This window comes from Equus caballus, chromosome 1 (genome assembly GCF_041296265.1).
Source record: "Equus caballus isolate H_3958 breed thoroughbred chromosome 1, TB-T2T, whole genome shotgun sequence".
Taxonomy (NCBI): domain Eukaryota; kingdom Metazoa; phylum Chordata; class Mammalia; order Perissodactyla; family Equidae; genus Equus; species Equus caballus.
The window spans coordinates 141,144,724-141,163,339 of record NC_091684.1 but is presented as its reverse complement, the minus strand read 5'-3'; the positions used below and the strand labels follow the sequence as shown (position 1 = coordinate 141,163,339).

The following is an 18,616-nucleotide window of genomic DNA, read 5'->3' as shown; positions in this document are numbered from 1 at the left end:
TCTTCCTCAGCAAAAAGAGGAGGATTGGCAGCAGATGTTAGCTCAGGGCTGATCTTCCTCAAAAAAAAAGAGTAAAATAGTATATTTACATATTTGAAATGTAACTCTATGTAAGATATGATTGTGGAGGAGTCCCAAACCTGTAAAATGCAGTCCCTGCCATCAAGATTCCTGCAGGATGGGGGCCAGCCCTATGGCCGAGTGATTGGGTTTGCACGCTCCATTTCGGCTGCCCAGGGTTTCGCTGGTTCGGATCCTGGGCGTGGACGTGGCACCGCTTGTCAGGCCATGCTGAGGTGGTGTCCCACATGCCACAACTAGAAGGACCCACAACTCAAACGTGCAGCTATGTACTAGGGGGATTTGGGGCGAAAAAGCAGAAAAAAAAAAAAAGATTGGTGACAGTTGTTAGGTGCCAATCTTTAAAAAATAAAATAAAAAATAAATTTTAATGCCTAAAAATGGTGCAAAGCGCTCTTTTAAAAGTCCCCTCTCTAGAACACCTAGGGAATGAGTTATTCTCAACTGGATTTTCCCAGATATACAAAGGTGACTCTTAAGCGCTACTTTTTAAAAACTATTTGCATTAGAAAGATTTTTCAGATATTACATGTCTTTTTATCCCTCTTGGACAGCATATATTAAACATATCTTAATCCTTGCAAGATGATCTAAAATTAAAATTGTGAATAATTCTTAAACTGCTAAAACAGCAGCGCCATCCTCATGTGTGGCAAACAGTGCCTTTTCCCAAGCATTACTGTGTTTGTATCTTGGGTCCATTTTTTCTAGCTTACAGTTTTCCTGACTCTTCCTTTGATGTCATTTTTTGCTGTCGGTGTACCTGCCTTTTCTATCATAGTGGCTTGTAAAGCAGATAGACGCACTTATTCTTTTACACATAGTTATAAAAAGAATAAATAGGGTTTATATAACGTTTCAAAGGAATACTCCTGAGAATAAAGTAAATTGGCACACTTACTTTGACTGTGTAGTCTTTTTGCGTGATACCTGGTTCTTGCCTAAATTTTAGGTAGAGGGTAGCCAAGTGGTTGTATTTGGGAATGAAAGAGGTTGCTCTCCTAAACTTATGCTAGACAAACACCTCTTTTACTATCCTCCCATTTTAGCCACGTAAAAATTTCTTCACTCTTAATCTGAGAACCTCTAAGTATTGAGAGTAGTTGCCGTTGTTCTTGTCTCTTAACCTATAGAACTGCAGTTTAGCCATCAAAGACCCATTATTGACCTTCATTATAAAATATCAACTATTTTTAGATGCCACAGTGGAGCTATCCCTGGACAGCACACAAAATAATCAGAAGAAGGTACCAGCCAAAACGCTCATTTCTCTTCCTCCACAGGAAGCCATAAATTCTTCTAAGCCACAACCAAGCTCTGAGGAGGTGAGAATCTATGCTGTTGGTCTTGTTTCTTTTGGATTTTTAGGACTGTGCTGCCAGTCTGAAATTCAGTTGAGCATGAACCTTGAGAAAATATTTATGACTCTTGAAGAAGACCTTTATGGTTAATGGACAGCCAGAGTCCAATAAAGGACTCTTTCTTGGGCAAAGTGTCTATTGCCTTGCCCAGAGGTCAGCACAAAGGCTTTCAATGGTCACTAATGATTTTTAGTGTGTGAAGCTCCCGTATTAAAGAGTATAGTCTCTCCTCATTCCCTCCTTAGCCTGAGAGAGGTAAGTCTTCCAAAACCGAGTAATTATTCATTATGATCAAAATAAGGTTTTAAGAGAATAGATGTAACAAAGACCTTTGAGCAGGCTCCAGCTTAAAACTGTGGGAGTTGGTTCATTGGGATTGTTGGGAATGGACGGAACTGAACACTGATTCATTGAAGGATTTATCTTGATGTTATTTTATTGATATAAGATTAATACAGGGTGAAATTAATAGCCTTTTTTTATATCAACTCTCATGATTTGTCTTCTCTTTAAAAGCTAGAAGAAGAAGAACAGGAAGACCATTTTGATTTGACAGTTGGTATAACTGATCCTGAGAAGATAGGTAAGTAAGATAGTAAGATAGGTACTTGGGACTCCTTGTGATGTTAAGATGTGGCTGTGGAAAGCATAGTTAGCTAATTTCTAGATGGTTACCTCCAGAGCCGAACTAGCCAGTGTGAAGTACTGCATTATTATCTTTCCTGTGAAATTACACCCCTTGCTATGCTTCTAAGGCCTGAAACAGCAGTCACCCAGCACTTTATTTAGGCTTTTCTTGGCTTTAGGAAAAAAAATCAGAGGCGTCAAATACTATTAGAATCCTTTTTTAAAAACCCAGCCATTGCCTTCTCCCACAGAATTGATGAAACCATTTTACTCCCTTTTAAGATCATAAATTCCAGGGCCAGTCTGGTGGCGTAGTGGTTAAATTTGCATATTCTGCTTCGGCAGCCCAGGGTTTGCCAGTTCAGATCCTTGGTGTGGACCTACACACTACTTATAAAGCCGTGCTGTGGTAGGCGTCCCACATATAAAGTAGAGGAAGATGGTCATGGATGTTAGCTCAGGGCCAATCTTCCTCAGCAAAAAGAGGAGGATTGGTGGCACATGTTAGCTCAGGGCTGATCTTCCTCAAAAAAAGAAAAAAGATCATAAATTCTGTTTAAACACCCTAAAAACACATGTTCTAAAATTTGGGACTACTGAATTTATTTTTCCCTCAAGAAGTTTGGAATTCTTGTTACATGTCGTTTATCGTGTACTTTTGATATCCTAAAGAAATGAGGAAGTCTGCATCTCTCTTTCAAAGGTAAAGAGTAAAGGACCCAGGTTGAATTTTGGTCAAATTGAAATTAGATTTTCAAAAAGAGCACTTAACTTTGGCCAAAACTTGGATTTTGGAAGTAGCCTTTCTGTGTCCCAAGCTTGTGAAAGCTATTAGTGAGCAGAGAGCAACAGGCCTTGACTTTCCTTGTTCCAGGTTCCCCTGACAGAAGAGGCTATACAGAGCCTTATCCTCCTAAACAGGGGTGGTGTTTATATGATTAAGAGGAAAAATGTAATTTCCAACACCCTTTGTCTATTCTGAAGAACAAGAATTTATAAAGACTTTATGCCAAAATGGTTTGTCGTTAAACTGTTGAGTTTTACTTTTCCTGGACTGTTGCACTGGTAGGATGTTTATGAGCGTCTTAGACAATTCCCTCATCCAATAATAGAGGAAACTGAGAACCAATAGGTAATAAGTAGTTTTCCTGTCTGGTCACAATGCGGTCCGTGGTAGAGCCTGGACCAGAACTTTGGATAACATGTTTAGGATTCTCTCTTGCCTCTGTAATATCTGTGAATATTCTATAGGCACATTGATTTTAAGCTAGTTATTAGCTGCTTTAAATTCTTGGTAGAATAAGATAAACTGTAAGTAAATAATACTAATTGTTTTAATATTTAAAAGTCATGACGTTTGAACCAGGAGAGAGAGGGAGTATATTAGTTTCCTAGGGCTTCTGTAACAAAGTACCGCAAATGGGGTGGCTTAAAACAGAAATAAATTCGCTCAGAGTTCTGGAGGCCGGAAGTCTGAAATCATGGTGTCACTGAGGCCATGCTCCCCTGGAGGCACTAGGGAAGGGCTCTTCCATGCCTCTCCCCTAGATCCTGGTAGCCTCAGGCATTCCTTGGCTTGTAGATGCATCATTTCAGTCTCTGCCTTCATTGTCACATGGCATTCTGCCTGAGTGTCTTCACCTCATCTTCCCTCTATGCGTGTCTGTCTCTGTTCAAATTTCCCTTTTTTTAAGGACACCGGTCATACTGAATTAGGGCCCACCCTGCTGACCTCATTTTCACTTGAGTACTTCTATAAAGACCCTATTTCCAAATAAGGTCACATTCTGAGATACTCAGGGTTAGGGCTTTCAACGTATCTTTTGTTGTTGTCGTTGTTAGTGCTGTGGAGTCAATTCTGACTCCTAGCGATCCTGTGTACAGCAGAGCTGAACGCTGCTTGGTCTTTTTGCGCCATCCTTTCACCTTCCAGCGCTATATCAGACAATGCTCCACTGCTATGCACAGGGTTTTCATGGCCCATTTTTTCAGGAGTGGATGACCTCTTCCTTCTCCCTAGTCTGTCTTATTCTGGAAGCTCCACTGAAGCCTCTCCACTGTGGGTGACCCTGCTGGTATTTGAAATACCAGTGGCATAGCTTTCAGCATCACAGCAACGTGCAGCCACCACAGTATGACACCAACGGGATGGTGGTGTGGTTCCCTGACCAGGAAATGAACCTGAGCCCTGGTGGTGAAAGCACCTCATCTTAACCATTAGACAACTAGGGCTGGCTTTTTTATTTTGAGGGGGACAAAAATTCAACCCATAGCAGTAATTTAAACATCCCGTGGGTCACATTGATTTAAACACGAATCACCTTTGATGAGAAGCCTTCATCCACTTGTACCATAGTCTAGATTCTTAGACATGTTGATGCCAACAAGCTAGCTACTTAGAAGCATTTTCATATTCAGGGCCTGATCTTCATAACAACACCTTCTGTTTGTGTGGGCTGTTTATTCAACATGTGCTTCTTATTCATGCACACATCTAAATAAATCAGAATCCTACTTCTACCAGGATAAGCTTTTTAGAGCTTTAGTAATTTGCATGTGCCATCTTGAACTTTCTGAAATTATTTAGGAAATGAAGGTAAATGTAAAACTGCTATATTACTGACCCATTTCTAAGTCTTATGAACTCTGTATGTACATGCAAGTATGTCTCTTTTCTCACACATTGCCTCAGTAAAAGCAGCTGACATGCAAAGTGTCTGAAGATCCTGCTTTGCTACTGTGTTTTGTGTGTATTTGCATGTAGACTTTCTTTAATTGCAGGTACTAAATTATGGGATGGACCTTCTGGATGTTTGACCATGACTATTCAACTGTGAATAAAATTTTGAATACTTTATCCTTAAAGTAAATTTAGATTTTTATTTCCTTCTATCAGTGGTAAGCATCCTTAATAGTACTAGGCAGTGTAGTATAAGTGTTTTAGAGGAGAACTAATGGTGGTAATCAGTATAAAGTAAGTTCTAATGCTTATTTGCTTATCATTTCTGTTTTATACACACTCTTTTGATAGGGGCTGGAGAGGTAGAGAAAGCAAGTCCTCTACTCTTGTATAATCTCCAACTTCTCTGTGTACTTTATAAAAGTAGACATTCCCCGCCATCTTATGGAAACCAAGTTGCAATAGGTGATCCTGCTAATCCACTACTGCACCTTGTTTACCCCGGCCCACACTCCAGGACCAGTTCAGAAGCTTAAGCAGCTAGTAATTGTTGACCTAGGTTTTCCTGTTTGGTGTGGGGAAGAATTGAGGGGTGGAGAGGAAGGGAACAAACCAACTCAAAATGCCAGAGTCCAGCACTGGAGCTTTGTCTGACTAGATTCCAATGTATGTCTTTTCAGTGCTCAGGGAGTCAATGGTGCCTTTATGTTCCCAAGTGGTCTAGGTCAGGACACTGCCACAGAGAAAAACAATTGCTTGAATCCCAAATTATTTAACAGTCAAAGGCTTTTTCAGAAAAAAATTCCTGCAGGAAAGAGAGATTTGTGTGATATTAGGCAGCCAAAGTATCTTCCTGCCAGGCCCTTTGCTCTGGGTGAACATACTAGATGAGAGAGGTCAGTGTCCCCCAGCACCCATGGAGGAGGCCGTGAAGTATTTCTGAAAGAGCAAACAGCCCAGAGCTAGCTTAGGGTAGAACTACTTGTTTCCTTTTACATCAGTTGCTTCCTTCTCCTCCTCCTACTTTATACAGCAAGAGAATTGTTTGGTTTTAGACAGATGTGTATAACCAGCCCAAATATTGGCATGGTAACAACTGATGGATTGTCAGTATCCACTGCTTCTTTGTGGAGGGTATAAATGGAGCCTGGCTTTGGAACAGGAGGCTGACTCTCTTGTCTGACTCAAATTGGGGCCTTGCCAGCATCCATGGGGGCCTGATATGTGCCACAGAGGCTCTGAGGAAAAGTAGGAGCTGGATTGCAGGATAGTATATAAAGCTTGGAGATGAAACAAGCATCCTTCTTATACAGGGCTCCTGTGGCTTATGACCCTGGTTAAATGTTAGCAAGATTAGCACTGCTTGGGTTTACAAAATAATCCTCTCCTGCTTTCTTGTTCTCCCACAGGGGATGGTATGAACGCCTATGTAGCCTACAAAGTTACAACACAGGTGAGTCCAGGGGACCCTGCTGATGGCCACCTTAATAGACCTGGGTGCTTATACCAAGAAGGTCATCATTCAGATTATTTCTGGGTATTTCTTTAGTTTCTTTGCCAACATCTTCCTTCAAGTTTACTCAAGATGGAGCAAGCCTGCATCCCCTTGGTAATATCATCTGAGCCTTTCCACTTTCTTCCAGAGAGCTAACACTTCAGTGTGAAACTTTGTAAGTTTTATTAAGACATGCAGTGTATCTGATATAGTCCCATTCCTCTTAGGAACTATGTTGCTTAGAGCTAGTTTGGCAGATTGACCCAAACTATATCACCTGTTTAAAAATCATCAGTTCTTCTGAGGTTTCCTATATGGAGCTTCTTTTAATACTTTCCCTAACCTTTGCCCCTCAGGTCTGGTCTTCCTTTTTTATATAATATTAATGCATACAAACTTACACAATGTTGTATGCAGGTTGTGAAGCATAAAAAGTGAAGCCCCGAACCTACCACCAGTCTTAAGATGAGTACCATTGAATTCACCTGCGTGTTTTTCCCTGTCATATCCCCTGCCTCACACCTTAGAGGCACCCACTCTCCTGAGTTGTCTCTCATTTCCTTTATAAACAGTCTTCACATATGTATCTCTAAAAAATAGACTGTTTTGCTTTGTTCTTGAATTTCATAAAAATGGTATCATGCTGAAAATAGTGCTTTCTTTACTAGCATTGTTTCTCAGACCATCCATGTTGTGTGTAGCTGTAATTAGTCCATGTGTGATTATAACATAACATATTTATCCATTTTCCTGTTGTGAATATTTGGCATGTTTCCAGTTTTTGTAATTATGAGCATTCTTGCACATGTCTCCTAATGTACACATAGAAGAATTTCTCTAGGATATGTAATCAGGAGTAATCACCCTGGGTCATGGGTAGTGCAAATGGTGAAGAAAAGGAATACAAACTATTTTTTAAAGTCTGTACCAGTTTATACTCCCATTGGCAGTGTGTAAAAGTTCCCATTGAGGGGCCGGCCTGGTGGCGCAGCGGTTAAGTTCGCGCGTTCTGCTTCTCGGCGGTCCGGGGTTCGCCGGTTCGGATCCTGGGTGCGGACATGGCACCGCTTGGCTAATGCCATGCTGTGGTGGGTGTCCCACGTATAATGTGGAGGAAGATGGGCATGGATGTTGGCTCAGGGCCAGTCTTCCTCAGAAAAAAGAGGAGGATTGGCAGTAGTTAGCTCAGGGCTAATATTCCTCACAAAAAAAAAAGTTCCCATTGATACACTTCCTTGCCAACAATTGCCAAAAAAAGCCAACTTCCTTAAATTTTGCCAGCTGGTGAGTATTAAATGATTTCTTGTTATGATGTAGGCCTAGTCTTTTTTACTAGGCCTTTTTTACTTGAAGTCTCCTGTGTATTGTCTCTCCACTACCTGTTGGCCTGCCTCCTGTGAGTTCTAGATTCTGTGACACTTCAGAGGTTAAAATATCTACAGTGTAGACGTTTCATGTGATCCTCCCCCTTAGGAGCACTGTTTAGTCTGTCTTCTGTTTAGTTTGGCTGCTTTAATTCCAGCAGCTAATATCCTTAATAAGTCAGTGCAGGATGAATGGGTTACAGGTGACCATAGAATTCTAGCTTTAAACTAGACTTCAACATCTTTTTCCTTAGAGCAAGAGTCCTTAACCTGGGAATGAAACTGTATTTGAATTTAATTAGTTGCCTTTGTAATTTTATATATTTTATTGTATGCATTTAAAATCATTATTCTGGGAAGGGCTTCATAGACTCCCAGACAGCCAGAGGGGAACTGTAGATCAAAAAAGTTTAGGAATCTCAGCCTTGGAGAAAGTTATTTACCAGGTGGCTAAAGGATCTGGGAAATAGATTCCTTTGATAGTTATTTACCAGGTGGCTCCGGATGACTTTGAAGATACTCATTCATCCCCTATTTGGAATGAAATTGCCTTGTGTTTTTTCTATCCTTAAGACAAGCTTACCAATGTTCAGAAGTAAACAGTTTGCAGTGAAAAGAAGATTTAGTGACTTTCTGGGTCTTTATGAGAAGCTTTCAGAGAAACACTCTCAGAATGGCTTCATTGTCCCTCCTCCACCCGAGAAGAGCCTAATAGGTAAGAGCCTGTGTCTTTTATTCAGCTTGGATTTTTTCCCTTGCATTCTTTCTGCAATATACTTTCTGTTAATGAGTGTAGAATCTTGTGGTTAGAAAAGAAATATTTCCAGCATTTTCCTATAAATCTCATGGGGTCTAGGGAAATAGCATGTTTTGATATGTCCTCTTTCCTTGGATGCAGTAGGAGGCTCTGGTTTTAGCTTCCACAGTTGTGTGTGTTTGTGTTGGTGTTGGTATCCAAGAGTCTTAAATGACTGCTGTTCCCTCCAGATTGAAATGTACTCGATTGGATAAGGGTGAGGGGGCCGCAAGGAACCTACACGTTACCATCAATTGATGTTTGTTAATCTACGCTTAGAGTCCCATGGCCTCCTTTTAGAAAACATGCTCTGCAAGTCCCAGAGTTTCAAACTTTCAGCATTTCAAGACTAGTTTAAAAAATGACTCTCATGTAAAGAACTTTTGTTCATACCTGTTGGTGACACAGAAGCAACCTTTGGCTTTTGTAGTGTTTTGTAGTGCTGTCTTCATTGCCTTTCCTCCTAGGGTTGTTTTTTCTTTTTTACAGGTTTATCTTTTTCATGATTTTGTGGTTATTTTTGCTTTTTAAATTCCATTTCAGGAATGACAAAAGTAAAAGTTGGGAAGGAAGATTCTTCTTCTGCAGAATTTCTTGAAAAACGGAGGGCTGCTCTAGAAAGGTAGGTGCCGTGCACCCATTTTCCTGAATAACATGAGAATAAGTGAAAAGCTGAAACTGAGACTTCATTATGAGACATTCACTGGAGTTAATAGAGATGAAACTTGAGTGAATTATATATTCACACACTGTGTTATCTCTAACCCTCCTTAAGTCCCTTGCCTTCCCTCCTTAGGAATAGACCATCTTCTTTTCTTTCCCCATCCTGAGTTAGCAGACAGTCACATTCTCCTTCTTGGACAATCAAATATGAATGACTCTTAGGTCTCTTTCTGAATAGTTGTTTTTCTTCCCTTTTTGGAAATATGAAGACATGAACTTGAAGGTGGTTATAAGCAGTCATACTTAAGTGCCTTATCTGAGGACATTTTAAAGTAAGCAAAGACTGCCGGCACTGTATGACACCCAAAACCTGTCAGGCCAGGTCGACTAACCAGATAACTGCTTACCCTGTAGGTACCTTCAGAGGATTGTGAATCATCCCACCATGTTACAGGACCCCGATGTCAGGGAGTTCTTGGAAAAAGAAGAGGTTAGTGTTGTGCGAACTGAACTTCATGATTGATTTCTACCCCCAGTGAATTGAAACTAGTTCATTCAACAACTGTTTGAGCACTTAACATGCAGAAGCCTTTTACCAGACTATATCCTAGTTTGTAAGCCCCCAAGAGTGTCAAGTATTTTTCAGCCTTTGAAATTAAAGAAGTTCTGCCTGTAGTCAAAAGCAACTGGTTGTAGAGGTCAAACTGCAGCCTAGTGTTGTCTTACTGGATCAACGCAATGATCTATTTGGCAAGTCCTTGGCGTGTCTTTCCTAGTTTACTACTTGGCTCAAATTGAATGCTTATTTTGTTCCAGGAGCTGAGGGGCACTCGTTCAAAACCAGTTACCATAGACCACAGAACTGCCATGTAGCAAAAGTGTTGATTCAAGTGGGCAGTCTTTTTTTTACAGGCTATGTGTAGGCTATTCATGATTGTGAAAAATTGGAGACAGCCCACTTGCTAACAATTGAAGAATTAATTAAGTAAAATATATCACTATAACAAATACTTTATTCTCATCATAAACAAAGTATACAGAAATGTTCATGTATATTTGTTGGAAGCGTATATTAAAAGAATTATGAAAAGTGAAACTTGAAACAGCTGTTAGTCATTAAGGATCGAAAGAAACAACAGAATAAAACAATGTTGTGGGACCGGCCCAGTGGTGCAGTGGTTAAGTTCGCACGTTCTGCTTCTCGGCGGCCTGGAGTTCACCGGTTTGGATCCCAGGTGTGGACATGGCACCGCTTGGCACGCTATGCTGTGGTAGGCGTCCCACGTATAAAGTAGAGGAAGATGGGCACAGATGTTAGCTCAGGGCTAGTCTTCCTCAGCAAAAAAGAGGAGCACTGGCAGTAGTTAGCTCAGGGCTAATCTTCCTCAAAAAACAAAAACAAATAAAACAATGTATCTCGTAGGAAAGAAAACTAGAAGGAAATAAGTGACAGGGTGGGATTATTATTTTGTATTTATTTTTTAATTTAATTTTTAAATTTTAATTTGTGTATATTATGTACTACTCTAATGAAAAAAATGACACTAGGTATATGGGTTTTTTCCCTCCAAAATGAAATTTTTTAGTTAAAAAATCTTTTCATTCCCCCTCTGGGATTCCTAAATACATTCTTCCTTTTCACCCCCTGATCCTCACTTCATGTCCCTAGAATAGCGTTTGAGGCGACACTATTGACACTTTGGGCTGAATCATTCTTTGGTGTGGGGGACTGTCCTGTGCATTGTAGGTTTAGCAGCATCCTAGGCCTCTATCCACGACATGCCGCCAGTAGCCCCTCCCACCCAGTTTTAACAGCCAAAATTATCTCCAGACATGGCCAAATGGCCCCTAGAGGGCAAAATGGCCCCAAGTTAAGAACTACTGCCCTGAGTCCTGAGCACTAAAATCTAATTTTTCAGCCTAGTGTACTATATATACTGTAGATTCTTCAGCATCCCTTCCATGACTAAGTAGTGGTAAGACTGAGCCAATCAAATTATTTCTAAATATTTGACATGCTTGGCTTAACTAGATCATCCCTAAAAATAGCTTCAGTCTGAATAAATAATGCTCCTGTCTTTGGACCTTTGTTCACTGAAGAAAATCCAAATGGAATCACAGCGCAACTTCAAAGTCTTTCAAGACCTTAAGTCCAGCTGTGTGCAGAGTAAGCTAATCCAGAGGAACTTTTGACTTTTCATAAAAGCATGCTTGGTATTTAAGCAGTTCATGCCTGGGTGGGCAGACGATCTCAGTGTGAGGTCACCTGGCCACATGATACTCACACTCTACTTCCTTTCTGCACACAATATCAAAAGCTGAAAATTTTGCTGATTCTGTTTAAGTGGTCCTTTGATTTTTCTTTATGTGCTAGTTATGGATTTGTCTAACTCCCTTTGAAAACAACAATCTATAGTTCAAATAATTTGTTTAGCAAGTTTTGGGCATGCCATCTGATGAATACTAATTCTTCTGAACCTAAAATAGGGGCAGCAGATAACTTGCCATCCCCGCCTTCTTGGTCTTCTAGCTGCCACGCGCTGTGGGTACCCAGACATTGAGTGGCGCTGGTCTCCTCAAGATGTTCAACAAAGCCACAGATGCGGTCAGCAAGATGACCATCAAGATGAATGAATCAGACATTGTGAGTAGCCCTGTGCCTCTCAGCTTACCCTGTCCGGTCATGCTTATGGGTCAGAAACCCTGAGGGGTCCTGAAATTTCTGAGATTTGAGACTTTATTATTAAGATAGTTCAGTTCCTTTTTGAAAACACTGCTAAGGAAAGACTGTGCTCTACACCTGTGAGAGTGACCTCCATTAAAGCTCTGGGCTTGTGTGTTTCAGTGGTTTGAGGAGAAGCTCCAGGAGGTAGAGTGTGAGGAGCAGCGCTTACGGAAACTGCATGCTGTTGTAGAAACTCTAGTCAACCATAGGAAAGGTAACAACCTCTGAAATGCACTTGGAGGTGGGAAATTGATGTCTCCAGTGAGCTGGAGATGGGAGGGCATGCTGTTCTCAAGCCTCTCAGCCATTCAAGCTGAAGTTCTTAGCCCACCTGGTCCTTGGTGTTCTGATCAAAAAGATAGGCCCTGCATCTCCTGGCAGGAAACATGACTCAGACACTGTGGGCAATGTCCTTTCTACCTGGGAGGGGCAGGGAAGCCATCCTAGGTGCAGCTTGACCTGGACCTTGGGCTTTTGTTGGTATGATTTGAGTTACTGGCTTATATCCAAAATGATGTCACACACTTCAGCTCCCTGGTCACACGAGCAACGTGTAAATGCAGGGAAACCATTTATGTTTCCTAACTGTTCTTCACCTTTCGTTGGTGAGATTTTCTTAAGAGCTAGTGAAATTTGCCAACTTTGAATGCTTTCCTTCTCTGCCTTAAACATGTTGATAATCAGAAATGTAAACATTCAGAAAACCAGTAGAATGAAGCCAAAGTATCGCAAAATATGGCCCAGCCATGGACCAAATCTGGCCCTGAGCCTATTGCTGTGAGCTGGGAATGGTTTTTACATTTTTTAAAGGGATGAGTGAAAAAAAGAGAGAGAGAGTGTAACCATATGTGGCCTGCGAGACCTAAACTATCTGGCCCTTCACAAAAGAAGTTGATCCTGCTCTAGAACGTGCAGGACTATGCAGTGTACACATGCATTCACTCTTTCTCATGCAGACAGGATATTTATTGTGAGCTTTAACATAAAAATCAGGATCATTCCTTTGACTTGTTTGTATGAACTGGCCCCTGGTTCTCCAGGAATATTTGAGCTGCTGCTTCCAGGTAGGCCTAACCTGGTGAAACTATGACAGCTGGTGCCTCTCCCTGCTCGTGTGACCAGGCTGCATTCCCTTCATGTTCTGAATACAGTTGGCTGTGGTGTAAGTGACTGGGTTGCAGAGCCCACAGTTGCTAGATACGTAGGGGGCAGCGTTGCTGAGACATATCATGCAATGCCAGCTGACTTGTCCCTTTTCTTTTTTCTTTCTTTCTATTTTTTGGTGAGGAAGATTGGCTCTGAGCTAACATCTGTGCCAATCTTCCTCTGCTCTATATGTGGGACGCCACCACAGCATGGCTTGATGAGCGGTGCATAGGTCCGCGCCTGGGATGTGAACCGGCAAACCCTGGGCTGCCGAAGCGGAGTGCACAAACTTAACCACTGTGCCACCAGGCCGGCCCCTGACTTGTCCCTTTTCCTTGTGAGATCAGCCCTCTGCTATCTTCCTCCCTCCAGAGCTAGCGCTGAACACAGCCCAGTTTGCAAAGAGTCTAGCCATGCTTGGGAGCTCCGAGGACAACACAGCATTGTCACGGGCACTCTCCCAGCTGGCTGAGGTGGAAGAAAAAATTGAGCAGCTCCACCAGGAACAGGCCAACAATGACTTCTTCCTCCTTGCCGAGCTCCTGAGTGACTACATTCGCCTCCTGGCCATAGTCCGCGTAAGCTTCTATTTCCTTTCCTCTTTCTCCTCCTTTTGCTTTAATTTACTCTTCCTCTTCCCAAGAAAGTTTCATCTGTTATAGCTCAAATAGGTGTAACTTTTTCTACTCTCAAGACAGAAGGGAACCATAAAATCCGTTTAACTGTTAGTCAGCACTGAGTCATTTTGAGGCCCAAAGCCAGTTTTTTAAGTGCATTTGGAGAAAAAACCACCCTTGAATTTCCAAGTAGGCCCCTCCTTATCGTTGAAGTTGGACAGCATCCTCTGTGCTCCTTTCTTCAAGCAAGGCTTATCACAGACCTGCTGTCTTGGCCCCCTGGAGCAGTGACTTCCTCAGTCCTTTGGTCTTTGCCTCCTTAACAGTAAGCTGCGGCTTCGCCCTGGTAAGAGCTCTTGCTGGCTTCCACTTATCCCTACAATGTGGGCAGTCAGGTAACTACACGAAACCGGCTTGGCCTTGCATGGAGGAGTGTGGCTAGGGACCTGAGAGAGCTTGTCACCAGAGCCCTTGGTATGCTGTGCTGACCACACTGATAACAATACTGCAGCCTGCCCCTCAGGTCGAGCACCTCACCTTTTCTCCTGGTGACCAGGGTCGACTGGTTTCCCTTGACCTTTCAGAATGGGCAAGGAAGCTTCACTGGGCAGTGGTATCAGCTCTCGCATGGCCTCCCTGAGATGGAGGAAAGAGCCAAGAGGGAGCCTGAGTCTGCCCCTGATCCAACTTGAGACCTGGATGTGTGAGCCTCTGGGTTGGAACAGAGCCACCCCGACTCCCTATCCCCCGAAGCTCCCCAACCAGTGAGCTCCTGTGTTGTCAAGGGCTGACTACTCCCAGGGCTCTCATTTCCTCCGTGATAAAGTTGCTTAATATAGCCTGAGAGATTGCTCATTGTCCTCTCCCTTTGCTATTTAGTTTGCTGCTAACTCCAGAGTGATAAGAGGCTGGAAAAATAACCTGCTTTGGAATTCTTCAAACTGGTCAGACAGCTTAGCCTAGAGCGCCATCCCAGGGAGGGGCTCTCTGGGGAAGCTTTCAGAGAGGAGCATTGTTTGGGGACTCTGGAGGACACAGCTCTTGAATAGGACTCCCAGGTGGAGTGGGCCCTGTGGACCCGGGTGAGGGAAGCCTCGCCTAAAGCTCCATTTGCCAGGGCTGGGCAGCGTGCCCTACAGCACAGGGGTGAGAACTGCTCTTTTCTCAGAGCTCTTTCACCTGCCCTCCTCATGGTCCTGAGCTGGGGATAGGATCGGAGAGATGAGCTCATGTCTCTTCTCTGCCCTTCCCTGACCCTCGAGCTGCACCACTGTTAGCCCAGAGGGTTAGGCTTGAGTCTTCCTTGGATGTGAGGTCACCCTTTACCTAATCCTTTGACTTTGAGCTGTTAAGAAATTACAGGTGAGCAGCAGTGACACTGCTGGGCAAGGTGAATTTGGTGGCATTTCATTCCCTAATGTTCAAGTTTTGGCAAAGGCCCGCACTAAGGAGGCCCAGAAAACATCCAGGGAACTTTTGCGGGCAAGGAGAGCAAATGGATCACGGCTGGGAAGTTGGCCCCAGGCACAGATCTTTCATCCAGGCCGCCTCTTGAGGCCTACAAAGCCGGTGAGGGGGTAGGAGATGGTTTGGTTGGGCCAACAGCTGTCTTCTGGAAATGTTGATTGTGGTCAGGGGACTGGAAACAGGGAAGACCAGTAAGTGGACTTTGGGGAGCTTCTTGGGGGCCTTGGTAGCCTAGAGCAGTTGAGTGTATGGATGAGATGAAAGCGGTATGGCCCTGTGGTGGCTTTAGGTGTTTATTTACAGATCTGTTGAGTTAACCCTGTCTACTATTTGGGTGTTAGTTTAAAGGTTGCTTCCCTAGGTTGACCTTCCTTGATGTATTTCCCAGGCTAAGCTAGGTTCCCAGTTTTTTTATACTACCCTGCTTGTTTTCTCTGAATTCTACATAGTGTAATTATTTAATCATAATTATTAATATAATGTCGGCTTTTTCTGTTAGATTATAAGATCCATGAAAGCAGGACCATGTGTTTCATTCCCACTGTATTAGTTCCTGGCACATGGCAGGCACTCAGGAAGTGTGTGGATTCATGGACTGACTGATCTGAGGGAGGCGATTAGGAAGCCGTAGTACTGGGCGCTGGCGTCAGGCCGCCTGCTGTGCTCCCAGCCATCCAGCCTTGAGAGTAGCATGAAGCAGCATGGCGCTGGCCCACTGGAGGCTTGGAGAGGAGTCTTACCGAGCCTGTGCTTTCAGTGTTAAACTTCCAGCTGGGCACTAACACATGGCTGCAGAACCTGCCCTTGCTCGCTCCTTCCCCAGCACAGCTGCTGGGAGACCCCCCTGAGGCAGAGCCAGCACAGCTCCTGAAGGGCTGGTGTGCTCTTCCCATCCCCCGCAGGCTGCCTTTGACCAGCGCATGAAGATGTGGCAGCGCTGGCAGGATGCTCAAGCCACACTGCAGAAGAAGCGGGAGGCTGAGGCTCGGCTGCTGTGGGCCAACAAACCTGACAAGCTGCAGCAGGCCAAGGATGAGATAGCAGAGGTGAGGCCCCCAAGGCAGCCCAGCAAGGGGCTTTCCGCTGGCTCCTGATTGAGCCTGGGTCCTGTCCTGCCCAGATGCTTGGAACCCTACAGCATGCAAGAGAGCTGATTGAACCTAAAGGACACTAGCTGTCGGGGAAGCCTCTGAGAATGAGTACAGGCTTGCCTTGAGGCCTCGCCCTCCTCCTCTCTTCCCGTTTCACCCCGACTTGCCACATCAGAATCTCTGCAGAAGGGTTCTGGCTGGGTCTTTGAAAAGCGCCATGGTGATTCAGATATACCCCCCTGGTGAGAACTCAGTTCAGTTCCCTGGGGCTCCCAGTGCTGCTGGTGACTACCTACTGGAGGCTCTGGAGTACCAGAGCTTTCTCAGAGACCGGGCTTGGCCTGGGGCACACGGCTTCTCTTTTCTAGCTGCCCCGAAGGTGGTCTTCTGCTGGACTCTGACTTACATGCTGAATCTTCGTATGGTATTTCATCTTACCCAGAGGGACAGACAGACATAAGGATCAATTGAGGTCTCATATGTAGAATTGCTGTCCAAAGGTAAAGATTTAATAATGGTACTATAATATTAAGTGATCCTCTCTTTCCTTTTTTCCCAGTGGGAGTCTCGGGTGACTCAGTATGAAAGGGACTTTGAGAGGATTTCAACTGTGGTTCGAAAAGAGGTGATACGGTTTGAGGTGAGATGAAAGACCCTGCTTCTCATGGGTGTGCAGTGCCGGCTTTAGCGGTGCGGTTGGCCTTGTCCAGGGCTATTGAGTAGGGAGACAGATGCCAGTGTCAGTGACTCGGCAGTTGTGAACAAGCGTGGGCTTCTGTGTGTGTGTGTGTTCATGTTCGTGTGTTTGTTCCTGAGGCAAAGTGGCTGTCCTACACTTGTTGCTGGACCACAGCAGTTAGACCCAAAACAAAGCTTGCTGTTGTCATATACCCTCTGGTCCCCCGTCCTTTCTCCTCCCCTTCCTGAACACCACCCACCACACAAGAAAGTCCTGCAAGGCCTTGGCAGAGGCCGTTTGGCTGGCTGGAAATTATAGCTATTCCAGCTGCTGGCTCTACTTTCTGGGGCTGTGTTCCGCCTTGGTCAGCAATAAACACTACCATCCTATCAAGAGGAGAAGGAGCAAGTGTCCAGATGGTCAATGTAGAATCCTGTCTCCTACAGAGAGAGAAATCCAAGGACTTCAAAAACCATGTGATCAAGTACCTTGAGACACTCCTGTATTCACAGCAGCAGGTATGTAAGTTATGCATGACTTCCGTCCTCTACTTCTGCTCCAGAGGCCAGCTGCTCACTTGGAGCTTTGGTGACAGGAAGGGCTGGCCCTGCTTAGGACTCGCTGGGCCCTGCTATAATCAGTAATTGAAAGTAGGTCCTATTGCTTCAACATGGAGCGTCCAGTAGGGTCTTTTGCTAATAGCAGGATTGCCTTAGTCCTACAGTGAGTTAGTTTTTAAGGACAAACCCCAACTCTCCTCTCCTGTAACCCCATGATACCACCTAACCCTCTTGATGCTGATGCCTCAGTCAGTATGTGAAACAGTGGCCTCCATTGTGAGGAGCTAACTGAGCTGGACAAAGCTATGGCCCCCACAGGGGTATTTCCTCTGGGGCAGAACCAGGACTATCTTCAGAGACTGCCCTTGTACTTGATGCGCCCCCCAAGTCTAGCGAGCTAAGGGCAGTGTGGCTGGCTGGCCAGTCTATCCCAAGATCTGCTCTCAGCCTAGCCATATTCTCAGCTTGGCCTCCCTTTGGGTGGCTAGGACATTTAGGGGAGTCCTTGGCACTGTGCTTGCTCCTCCTGAGGCTCAGGCTCTGCCACTAGATGGGGGCACTTGCTTACTGTCCCTACTTCTTTGCAGCTGGCAAAGTACTGGGAAGCCTTCCTTCCTGAGGCAAAGGCCATCTCCTAATGGACCAAGGACACCAGAGCCCACCTGCCTGACGCTGCCTTTTTATACACTGTCCTCCTCCACTTCTGCTGGACCCCAGTGATGCACCCTGCCTAGCCTGGACTTCACCCCTCCCTCCCTGCCCCCACAACCAAGCTGTCCCCATCACTTTAACCATTACTTCATTTAGCTTCCATATATATTTTCTTACCTGAGAGAATAGTTTCTTGCTTTAAGCAAAAGACCTACAATAGGTGGTGGAATTATAGGATGGGGTGGAGTATTGGTATAAATATATAAATACAAATGTATATTTTTCAGGATGTGGTTAGGAACTGGGAATAACGTTTTCTGTTACTCCTGATGGTGCCATGAAAAGACTATGTAATAAAATATTTTAAAATCAGGTCATGTGACTCGGAATGGTGGTGCTTTTTGCTTTAGGCCGGGGAATAGTTGGGAAGCAGGTCTGGGATGCTCCTAACCAGGAAGTTGCCCAGGTATAATAAGTTTCTCTCCACCGGAGTTTGCAAGCTTTTGCTGCTGCTTCCCTGTGGAACTGGAGTTTTTTTCTCTAGCTACCTCAGCTGCCTGCTCTGAGGGTCTCTTAATCTGTTTAATTCTTATTCCTACTTCGTTAGGGAAGG

General features: G+C 44.1%; 1 protein-coding gene across 5 annotated transcripts in view; it reads left to right on the top strand.

Moving 5' to 3' along the window:
• The window catches only part of SNX1 (sorting nexin 1), a 33,481-nt gene extending 15,106 nt beyond the window's left edge, over nt 1-18,375 (top strand). For 3 of the 5 annotated variants that reach the window (XM_023615992.2, XM_023615997.2, XM_001918032.6), the window contains exons 3-15: nt 1,279-1,406; nt 1,959-2,025; nt 6,159-6,202; nt 8,182-8,323; nt 8,948-9,026; nt 9,482-9,557; nt 11,598-11,711; nt 11,913-12,006; nt 13,311-13,516; nt 15,925-16,068; nt 16,673-16,753; nt 17,239-17,310; nt 17,940-18,375. In XM_023615992.2, the coding sequence (XP_023471760.1) occupies nt 1,279-1,406; nt 1,959-2,025; nt 6,159-6,202; nt 8,182-8,323; nt 8,948-9,026; nt 9,482-9,557; nt 11,598-11,711; nt 11,913-12,006; nt 13,311-13,516; nt 15,925-16,068; nt 16,673-16,753; nt 17,239-17,310; nt 17,940-17,990 (1,298 nt within the window). In that variant the 3' untranslated portion in view covers nt 17,991-18,375. Of the gene's footprint in view, nt 1-1,278; nt 1,407-1,958; nt 2,026-6,158; nt 6,203-8,181; nt 8,324-8,947; nt 9,027-9,481; nt 9,558-11,597; nt 11,712-11,912; nt 12,007-13,310; nt 13,517-13,805; nt 16,069-16,672; nt 16,754-17,238; nt 17,311-17,939 lie in introns of all 5 variants that reach the window. The other 2 variants (XR_011425796.1, XM_070234840.1) reach the window with 2 other exon arrangements.
• Nucleotides 18,376-18,616: the final 241 nt, after the last annotated feature.